At 37.6% G+C, this 11,354-nt stretch overlaps 1 protein-coding gene across 1 annotated transcript; it reads right to left on the reverse strand.

The window, feature by feature from the left end:
• Nucleotides 1–2,495: 2,495 nt before the first annotated feature.
• On the reverse strand, nucleotides 2,496–9,217 carry LOC139283243 (protein phosphatase 1 regulatory subunit 12B-like). The gene is made up of 7 exons (XM_070903226.1): nucleotides 8,960–9,217; nucleotides 5,487–5,503; nucleotides 5,188–5,320; nucleotides 4,775–4,876; nucleotides 4,331–4,381; nucleotides 4,183–4,233; nucleotides 2,496–2,882 (listed from the first exon to the last, which is right to left on the reverse strand). Exons 1-7 carry the CDS (start codon nucleotides 9,059–9,061, stop codon nucleotides 2,796–2,798), a joined length of 543 nt encoding a protein of 180 aa, XP_070759327.1. The 5' UTR covers nucleotides 9,062–9,217; the 3' UTR covers nucleotides 2,496–2,795.
• Nucleotides 9,218–11,354: the final 2,137 nt, after the last annotated feature.

An 11,354-nucleotide genomic window follows, 5' to 3' on the forward strand; every position in this document is an offset into this window, starting at 1 on the left:
ATGTACCTTCTCATCTTATTGCTCTTCAAATAAACCTGCTCTCACATGTTTGATTATACTTTTTAACAAAACAAATTAGTGAAGTCAGTCATTTGCATATAAAATAAACCTTCTTTTTTTTAATTATTTATTTGCTGGATTAGTTCTGTGAATATTATTACTGCATATTATTGATGTAGTTCTCTGAAGTAGCTCCAGCAATCAAGAATGTTTTCATTAGAAATGTCACTTCACGAATGAACACACAGTTTAAACTGATTGATTGCAATGGGATGAGCTGGTGTTGTGTCACTTGTGCATGCTCTGAGATATCGATGCTGTGTCTACCATGACATTTCTAATGTGGGGATTTGTTTACCCCGTCCTGTCATTTACTATTGGATAAAACTTTTATTCACAAAATACAGTGCATGAAGATGAACAATCCTTATCTTCACGACGGTCCATCTTTTAGAGTGTAATGTAGCTGTCTCTCTATGTTCAAGGGTCTGAGAGGAATACATACCAGATAGACACATTTTCCTTTTTTTAATATCGAGTCTATTCTGAAGATTCAATTTAAGTTCAGATCTTTTTGTGGAGGAGCAGCACATTATATCCTTTTCTACAATGTCATCCTGTCCTGGGGTCATTTAATATACTCACTCTCATACATGAGCTGCCATCAGATTCTGTCTGCTATTTTGTGTATTTGCGATAGGACCAATAGAGCCTGTATTTGTTTAATGATGGTCTGTTAATGGACAATACTATGTCACTTTTCTGCAATGCAGGCAACAAAATCCCCGTCTTCCTCTTGAGCACAGAGCAGACCCAAAACAGTGCAGAACAACATTCAAAATGCAATACTGCCAACCTGCTGCTTCAATAATGGTTCCTCTTTAGTCCTCTTATGTGAACATAGCCATGATACAGAACATCCAAAGACCTGATGATCATCCTACTCCATCACGCATTCACTTTCTGAGCAGCATAGACAATGCAATGGGAAATGCTTGAACATCTTTCTGGACTCTTCTTGTTTTCGTCTTGTTGTAGAGGTGTGTCGATAGTTGTGCCTTTTTGTGAACTGCATGATTTATTTCCGTGCAAAACCCATGTTTTCCAGCAAAAAAAAAAAGGAACAAAAAGACCAGAAAACCTGTACTCATATATCACTCTATGTAGAATTACTCAAGGGAACCAAAATATGGGATGTGGTCAGGACATGTCTGTGTGTTGTCAAAATGTAATCATAGGAAATAAAGGCATTTTAAGTAGCCTTGTCCTGTGTGGTGTGTAAATGAAATCAGAGGATGCATTTCCACTTACGGCCAATAGGTGGCATAATACACAACATGGGAAAAATAACAATGCTGAGCGGCACGTTTTAACAATGCAATATACACATATAACAAAAAAAATGACAAACCAAACACACTGTTGAGACACATTTTTGGGCTCTTCTTCAAATGATTTATAATATATAATAATCCAAATTAAATTTAAGCAGAATGGAAAATGATTACTCAGTCTGGCAGGGATCCTGTTTGTGAATGTAAGATTATAAATGGGACTCTATGTAAATAAATCTTCTCTATGTGAAAAGATGAATTATAGCCAGCGTGGTGCATAAACACAGCAAAAGAGAATTCCCTTTATTTCATTGAGATGTTTTTAACAGTACTTTAGGTTCAGAGTTCTTTCTTGACATTTAAAACAGCAGTCGACGGAACGATCTCATCTCAAGGATCATTGAGTAGCTGTTCTGGAGCTTTAGGTCATGTCACACGGTCTTCATCAGCACGTGGAGTTCGCCAGTTGTCATGGATTTGTCCAATGGTCCTTTGTTGAGCTCTTTAAGGACTTCTGATTCATGTTGACTTTAAAGTCAGGATTTAAAGTACATTTTTTGACCTTGGACCCGACAAAACAATCTCCCTTTTGTCATCTCACCATCTGCTGATGAAGACCATGACCAAAAACTCCAGAACAGCTACTAAATAGACCATGAGGTGAGATTGTTTCGTCAATTATCATTACTTTAAAATCATTACATTATTTTAAAAAAGAGAATCTGGAGCCTCTCCTCTCACCATGAATTGATTGATTCATATTTTACCTGCAAGTCTGATTTTGCTTTAGTGCAAAATAAGAGGCATTTTGTTTTAACTGTATGACCACCTTTTATGCATTCAATTGTTTATATATTTGCAGATTGAGAGGAAAAGCCTGTCATTGGTGACATCATACTTCAAGGTGAAGCTCTTAAATCAGAGATGACGCTCCCGCGTTCCTGAGAAATGTGGCTCATCCATCATCCGATGTTCCTGATAGCTCAGAGCCTTTTTTCAAGGTCTGCATATGGAATGGACAAAATATTGCAGTTTCCATGGTAATACCTCCGTGGAAATACCTGCAATATTTTGTCCATTTATGTATGCAGGGACATCCTTGATATGTTTACACCTGGACAACTTGTTCATGTAAACAGTGAAGAAGAAAAACACATGACGTGGTCGTGTTGGCATTTGCCTTTATGTAGAAATATTTTATGAATATACAATATGATTTTTAATTTAATGTATTTTCTGTCGGGGAATGTTTTACTACTGTAGATCCAGTACAGTAACTTTCACAGCTGATGTGAAATGTGTCTTTATCCCTGCAAATATTTGTTGTCAAGTTTCCAAAAACGTCTGGAAAACTATGTACATACATTCTTTCTGAGAATGGGATGTCTGTGGGAAGAATGCGGGTATAGCTATGACTTCTGGCATCCATCCGTCTTCTTCTCATCCTTCCTGTTTCCTGTCTCACTTGGACAGTTTAGTGATGACCCGGATTAAAGCTCCGTTCTCATCCTTCAGCCTCTGGTTCTCCATCTTAAGCTCTGCTTTAACCTGAAGAAAGAGCACGAGACAACTGAAGGGAGCACAGACATTACCACAGGTCTACTATACATGCTGCATGCTACGTTTACCATATGATAACTGTACAGCTCACTTTCACGAAGGTTATCCCTTACTTGTAGTTCTGAAGTGAATTCATATTTTGGTAGTATTTTGGTAAGTCCTGGTTTTCATTGCTGACAATTCCAACAACCGTTTCAGCCTCTATCACATCAAAATGGAGTTAATAGTGTTTCAGCCCAACAGAAAACTCATGACAAATATGTAACGCTACTGCCCAGCGTGTACATACAGTATGTGGTGATCCAAACACAGTTCTTTCAAGTCTATCTCAAAACATTCAAATTCAATGTTCCTTGCTGATCTGCATTGGAGGGGATTTTGTACAAAAAAAGACATTCAGTTTGGAAGATACCAACTTGATTGTTTAACTCTCTGAGCTCCACAATGCTTTTTTTTTTTACACAGAGCGAGGACGGTGAAGTCTTTCCCCCATCACTTACATCAGAATCATGTCAGGAAGGGATCTCTTCTTGGAATGATTGCAATCAACACATAGGTGTGTGAGTATTATTTCAAGACAGACTTGGCAAATGTGAACTTATCCTTGACAACTAAGCTAAAAACCAAGATCTTTAGTTTTTTGTGTATCAGACATGTTTCTTGATGCCGTTTCGAGCCAGTGAAGTGAGAGGATGAATAAATCTGAATAATGTATTACAATAAAACAAATACAAGTACACATAATCTTGTACACTTGCATTCAGTGACACACAGACACAATTGGACCAGACTTGCTTCATTTAAATACACGTAACAGTGCTTCTGTGTTGTGAATGTCTATTCTCGGAGCAGCATCTCATGTTTGTTTAGACCTCTCATTCACAGATAACAACAGGTTTTTGTGTGCACCCTCTGGGGCATAACACAGCAGACATTTGTGAACGTTAGACTGTAGATGAATACTGATGGCTCACTCGCTGCAGTGTCAAAGTGCTCACACATTCCACAGCCAACAGAGCATAATGGTGACAAATGATGTCAGCTAAAACCACCGTAGACAGAGCAGCTAACACCGCGGCTCCAAGTCCCACAGACACTTTACACTGTTTGGATTTGATTGTTCATTGTTTTCCTTATGTCAAATAAGCGTAACTTCCTCCTGGGTGAGAGATCCTGCTATATGGTTAACTATTGATATTTTAAAAGGAGACTGAATATGAAAAAAATGAAGTGAATACTATGGTGAATAACAAAAGTAAATCACTAATTTATGAAATATCTGAATTACCTTCAACTGTTCTTCCATATCTGATATCCTCTTTTTTAGACTCCAACTTTCCTGTAAAGAAGAATGTTTAATACAAATAATTAAGATGAATGAAAATGCTTCGAATAAAAACATGTTTATTAATGTTAGTATAATGGTGAGTTCATACCTTTTTTTCTATCTCAAGCATGTTGGAGCCACAATCTCCTGGTCTTCCCTTCTACAACAATGAGGTTATTACAAAAAAATATTACAGTGCTACACTTTCATCACAGTGAGCACATGTTTCTGATGTAAAATATCCAATATGTGCACACAGAAACTCTAAAGCGGCTCACTGTTATTATTCCAAAATTCAGACCTGGCACCCTACAGTAATTACATTGCAGTTTCCTTGTATAACTGCTATCTTTCATGTCACATTTTTCTCACATTACAGTATTTCCTGATATCATCATGAGAATAAATGGGAGACACATTTCTGTTGCTGACAAGAAACATTTGAATGATTTAAATTACGACTTGCAGAAACTTTTAGGTACTTTTCCAACAACCATTTCCTTCATGAGTCTGGATCGGGCACATTAACCGTTGACTGCTGTATGTACAGTACCTGTGCTCTCTGCAGCTGGTCCTGAATCATGGCGAGTTCCTGTTTACTTGTTTCCAGCCTCGACTTGAGCCTTTGATTGGTGGTCAGTGCCTTTTCATACATCTACAAAATACGCACTTGTTACGACTCATGAGGTCAGTCGGTTCTGCTCTACTGTTCATGTAACATTCGGTTGTGTACTTTTATTTTGACATTTCTATGTTGGCAGTGCAGCTTCATTAACAGTCTGGATTGTGTCTAATTTTCATTGACTTTTATCCTCTGTGTAAAACCTGTAAGGCCCTGTGCTAAAAGCCATTGGTTGAATGAAATGCACTCTTTAAGTAAGTTAATAATTTTCAAGTGATCACATTCAGTTTCTTCGTTACTTGAGCACCAAATCAGTCACTTAAAATATTATCAACATCACCTGCCTTTTTATAGTCATTGTTTGCCGTCTCTTCTGCCTTTTTCCTTGCAGACAGTCTGTTCTCCCACCGCAAGACGTAGGACTCAGCATGGTTTGATGTGTCGTTGGAGACATCGGAGGATCCAGATGAGCTCAATCTGAAAACACAAAAGCGGTGTTAAGTACAACTGACGTTTAGCTCAGTTACTGTCAGACTTCAATATCACTGAGTCATTGATTGACTCCAGTTCTTTTCTGTCATTCTCTCAGGCAATTATTGAATGTCTCTTGTATTTAGTGTGAATGAAATTAGAGGGTGCTTACCTAGACAGTCTCTCATGCTGGAATAGAGGAAAAATGTTTTAGAACTGGCTATCTGACCAAAATGAAAAATGCAACAACAGCGCCACTGTTTTAAGGTTTTTCTAAGGACATACCTGATTATCATCAGAATCAGAATCAGAAACTGTTTATTGCCAACTAACATACATTACAATGAATTTGCCGTGGTCTGATGGTGCTACATTTTTGTTTTTTTAACATATAACATATAATCTGACAGACAAGCATGTAAAAATATAAAGGTAAAAGAATAAGATAAGATAAATAACAAGCAGTGCAGTGACCAAAATAACCTTATTAACCTTACATGGCATAAACAAGTCATTCGTCATTCACCATGAACCGTCCTCCATTTCAGTAGATGCTCATTACTGCACAAGTAATGACATCACACAGCTTGACTTCATCATTTGTTTGACAGGCTGTGAGATTTATGAGGTTTATGAGGTTGTATTTTGTACCATGTTGACCATTTCCTCATGCAGTTGATGTGCACACAGGACATATTGTATTACATGCACAATGTCAGCAAGTACATTCTTATTATCAATACATCTTCATGCAAACAAAGCTCAGGGATTCTTTGAAGTGACATTACCAGGAATTCCTCATGAAAGACTTTTTTTTCGGTTTTCCAAGAAAAGATTTATGGCAGTCTGAAATACCAAGCCAAGTTAAAGAAGGAGAGAGGAAATGATCCCTGAAATAAACTGACAAGCACAGATAACTAAACACATCCAAAAAAGGTAATAGCTCTGGCAGTGGCTTTCACAATTTGTTCATTATTGCCTGCTTAAGTTGGAAGGGTTACATGATTTCCTTGATGAGAGATTTTTCAAGTGGCAGAGCAGAGTCTAACAGCAGCTAAACAATAAAAAGCCAACTCTATTGAAAAGATGAGAAATTGTAGCATAATTCAACACTGCTTGATTGACTGTGAGGGACAAATGTTTAATTCTTAAATCACCAGTAAGAGTAATATGAACCCCCATGGAATATGCAGATACAGTATATGTAAGGAAGGCAAGTTTATTCACATAGACTCATATTAAGCACACGTCTTTAAAGTGTATTCAGTGCTGCAATACAAGTGTTGGGTTATTTTAGCCTTGTTATTCAATTTCGGTCTGTCTGCTGGTCCGTCACTTTGGTTCAGACTGAAATCTCAACAACAATTGGATGGATTGCCACAAAACTTTGTACAGGCATTCATGGTTCCCAGAGGATGAATCCTAATGACAATGGTGATCCCCTGACTTTTTATCTAGCGCCGTCATCAGGTCAATTTTTTTTTTGATCAAATACTGTACCTGGAAAACTTCTTTCCCATCTGCTCAGCTGTACTTTGTGTTTAGTATCCACTGAGCGTCAGCATGTTAGCATTGTCATTGTGAGCATGTTAGCGTGCTGATGTAAGTACAGCCTCACAGAGGCTTTTTCCTTTCTCACTTTCCAACAAGGCTATTCAAAGTGCTTTATATAAAAGTGACTCACCCTCTGCAGCCTTAAATGTTCTTTCATCATATTAATTGCAAAGCTAATGACGCCCTCTTTCAGTTTTATTACATTCAGAACAGAAAAACACTTTGCACATCTATTTCATGACACAGGTGCGTAGGAGGGGTGAGTGGTTCAAAAGTTGCAAACAAACTTGCGAGATGAAGGTCTACCACTGAAACGTTGTAAATAAATGTATTTTGGGGAGTTTGTTTGCAAGTTTTATTACATTCACCAATGCTCGCAATCAATATGTATTAACTTACAAGAGGTAATTTTCTTGCTTGTAGCAATTACTTCTGCATATATCAGAGAGATATAAATGCACTGGATTACTTATCCCTGCTGACATAACTTTGAAGTACATGGAGTACTTTATTGTTTAGACAGTCACATAAACTAAAGCAAAAAGTGGACTGGTGACCACTGTTTAAACATTTACACGTTTAATAATAATCATGGCGATCGCAAGTGGATTCCTCTAAAGACGAAACAGGACTTTTAGTTACAGACACTATGTGTAAACACAGTGTGCCTCTGCTCAGACATTCACAAGATCTCTGGATCTTCACCAGACTCTGATGTCAGCCCCTTGAAGGCTGTCTCTGGACACTTGGATATGCTTGGTAAACGGTCACTAATGATATACAGTATGCAGACTTGGAAAAAGCTCTGGTTTAGATCAAGCGACATCACATATAAACAGATGGTGATGGAAACATAGGCTTTTGTGACATTATATCCCATGTATGTGAGCGTCTCTGTCACTAAGCTGTCCTCCAGCTTTTTTTAGATCCCATGAGGAACTTCTTGCCTGCTGACCAGCTATTCCCAAGTGGAAAATGTGAGCTTCCCGTAGGATTAGCAGTGAGATAAACATCCATAAATACTGCGACTGAGTTCCCACAAGCCAGTCCTAAGCACTCTATCCCTCCTTCTCCCTGTTCCCTGTCATCCTGTCTTTCACCCCCTGCTTTCTCTCTCTCTCTCTCTATCCATACTCTCTTCCTGTATTGCTCCATGTATCCTTCCCAAGTGGATTCTTCGTTTACATAAACATATAAGATTAACTGCTCATTACAACTTTGCCTTGGTTTCACTTACAAGCTTTGTTCCTCCATATACATCAACATGCAATTTTGTTTCACAGTTTACGTGAGTTGATACCAGCCGTTAGAAGCATGTCAAAGTATTATGAGAGATAAAAAAAAAAAAAAATCCAAGGTATGTACCATGTAACCACAATATCCTTGGTACACTATTAGGAATAAATGCAAATGCCCCCAAAAAAGTAATCTACACAAAATTAACTTAATAATCTAATACATTAACACGTTTGTTTAACATTTAAACATGTATCATTCAAATCAGCTTGTATAGTGCATGATTTGATAAATAATACACTGTCAAAGCAGGCAAATGGAAACAACACCATCTGTAATTGTTTGTAGATGATTAATTGTCAATAAAAGTACCAAAATGCTTAAAAAGATACCATAGCTTTACAGGAAAACTTGAAGAGTCACTAATTATATTGTCTCTTGAGACATTCTACTTTTACATACTTTCTCTTGATTGCAGTATAATATAATGGAACATATTGCAGTAGTGATAGTGCCTTGAACATTATGAAGTGGATTACAGGAAGAAAAAAAAAACATCTTTAGTTGCATTCCACCAGCTTTCATTTGTAAACAGTGTTCAAGCTCATTTCAAATGAGGCAGTAAGTTTCCATTGATCATGTAGGCGATATCACGAGTGCAGATTTAGTTATGTATGGCATGTCCTAAGATTCTATGGCAAAGAATACAAACACACAGGAATACCTCTGTGGCTTGTTACAGAGACATTCGTTTGACAGTGACTGAACTTAGATGTCAGTGTTTGCATGATGTCAGCTGTGGCATTTTCTCTGACTAAACAGACACTAAAAAGATCAAAGACAATTCGGCCTTACCCTCAGGCTCTTGGTGGTGGCAGTGGAGGAAGTTGGAGAAGAGTCAGAAAGTGACTTTCTGATGCGTAGTTGATCTTTGTTGTTAGAAAGAAGAGATGACATCGTTCCCGAGCTGGCCTCTGCATGCAGCTGTAATATCGTCCAAAGTACTTCCAAAAAGTTTTGTAAAAGTTCAAAGAAAAGCAGCAAAGAAGATGTAGAGGGATGTATTTATCATCCACTCATATGAAATTCTGATGTGGCTGTTTCCTTAGTGAAAGTGAGCAACTAAAGTGTGATCTTCATGTGATGGTGAGACATTGAATATCTGATGAGAGTGAAAGAACTGCACAAGTGTGAGAGCTGTGGAGGAAGTGGTGGGACTGGGGAGTAGGCGGGCTGGAGTGTGTATGTGTGGACAGAAGGATGTGACAGCAGTATTGTTCACAAGAGCTCTCAAGGGACATTCAGCAAAAATGAAAAAAAGGAAAGCATCATTAGTCTCATTAATAGTGTTTTTTTTGGGGGTTAGTTTCTATAGATGTACATGTGAAGTATTTTATTTTGGTATTGGTATGTAATGCACAGGGAAGTACGCTCATGTTGGTGACAGTGCACTTCCCTATGCATTTAACCTGGTTGAAAGTACATCTGAAAGTAAAAGTAACATTTAGCAGACGCACACAGGTTTGTGTTCGGGCGAGATAAGAGTGTATAATAACAACAGGTTGGTCAGAATCACAAATATACTGTGCTTGGGGTAAGATCTGTTGTTAGATCTCTTGAATTTAATCTAGCTGGGGGCTGCATGTGTTAACAGTTAAGATGAGCTAACATACCTTTCTGAGTATGTTCCATGACACAGTTGCATTCATTATGTTAGCACAGGTCAGTTGTTTGCAATTTATTCTCCTAAAAAGGGAATCTGAAGGGGTACGCTATCTGTGCGTTACTCATGTTGTAAACACTTTGGGAATGTGACAAATATTTTTATAGCGAATACGCTGACACTGAAAAGTTTTAACAAAAAATATTTGGCAAAAATACACCTTAAACAAAGTTGACAGGTGTTAGTGGTCTCAGGTGGTAAGACACACCAGGTGCATAATTTCATGTCTCAGTTTTCAGTTTGATTCTAATTAATCCCAGCCTGAGTCAGAGCAAACCTCGCCTGCACCTGCTGTAGTGTAATCACAGGTTTAAATAAAACAAGTCATTTCACAAATTTCTATTCTTACAGTGACACTGATGAGTGCATGTGGCGCTCCAACAGCTCCACAATAAACATTTTTTGCCCATATCTTGAGCTAAATAAGTAGATAATGTGTGTACTGGGAAAATGTAAGCGTTATTTTAATTTTATATTTTATATAATATATTCAACATTATCAAACATGTAAATGTTTAATTCAACAACATGAGATTTTTGCCTTATGACGCCTGAAAACTGTTCTTTAAACATATATGTTAGCTTGTTTCCACCTAGCCATCATGCTCCCCTTTTGTTGTTTTTGTCCTGAGAAATTGATGTAATTACTCCCACCATCAAATTTATACAATCAAAAAAAATCACCATTAACAGGCCAATTGGTTTAGAGTATAGAGTGTTAAACTCTATTCAGGACATCACACTGCCTGTAAAATGCAACCTCATGGCAACCCAAGAGTCTGCCATTTGAAATACACAACATGTGGCTGCTGCTGCTTTTCAATCAGTGTCGACAGTTCAGACAGGATGTCACAGGGGGGGTAACTGTAGTCTACACGACATGAGAGGGCTAACATACAAAGCTAAATGCAGCTAGTTGTAAACAGAATCCCCCTTTTTAGTAATCTTACAACCAAGACAAAAATCATGAGACACTCACAGGCCCCTCTTTAGAAAGAAAGTTGTTTGGTTCCTTTATCACAAATGTTGGTTATCCTTCATCATTACGGTAGTATTCAGGCACCACCTGCTGGCAGAAAATAGTACCTTAACCTTTTCACAAAATAGCTTCATGTCAAGAGAACAGTATGTACCAATGGAATCATATGTGCCCACATGTACAGCATGTACAGTGGTACCATAAATAACTTCACAGTGTGAAACACTACATATGTACTTGTGTTACATTACAAGTTATACGTACAGTCAGATTTTCTCTTTCACATTGCAACAAAAAATTATGTTTCATACTCTCATACTGTAGACTTGTCATATAACAAATAAAATACATTCAATTTATTACTTTTTTCAAATATTTTTGTCCCATGCCAATGCTACAACAGAGTCATAGTAAATCTGTTCAAATTACTTTACATAAACTGTCATTTCCATCAACACGTCTCAGCGTCTCAGTTGCTCTAACAGACATCTACAGCCATTTTCAGGTCTGACCAAGGAAGACTTTCTTCATGTGATTTCAATTTTTTC

The sequence above is a fragment of the Enoplosus armatus genome, chromosome 3 (genome assembly GCF_043641665.1).
Source record: "Enoplosus armatus isolate fEnoArm2 chromosome 3, fEnoArm2.hap1, whole genome shotgun sequence".
Lineage (NCBI taxonomy): Eukaryota > Metazoa > Chordata > Actinopteri > Centrarchiformes > Enoplosidae > Enoplosus > Enoplosus armatus.

What these genes read in the sequence shown, in the direction of transcription:
- LOC139283243 (XM_070903226.1), bottom strand. Translation starts at nt 9,061, where the DNA reads ATGTCATCTCTTCTTTCTAACAACAAAGATCAACTACGCATCAGAAAG. An exon ending in CAAACAATGACTATAAAAAG is followed by an intron (nt 4,877 to 5,187) that starts GCAGGTGATGTT and finishes CGTATTTTGTAG; the next exon opens with ATGTATGAAAAGGCACTGAC. An exon ending in ATATGGAAGAACAGTTGAAG is followed by an intron (nt 2,883 to 4,182) that starts GTAATTCAGATA and finishes CTCTTTCTTCAG; the next exon opens with GTTAAAGCAGAGCTTAAGAT.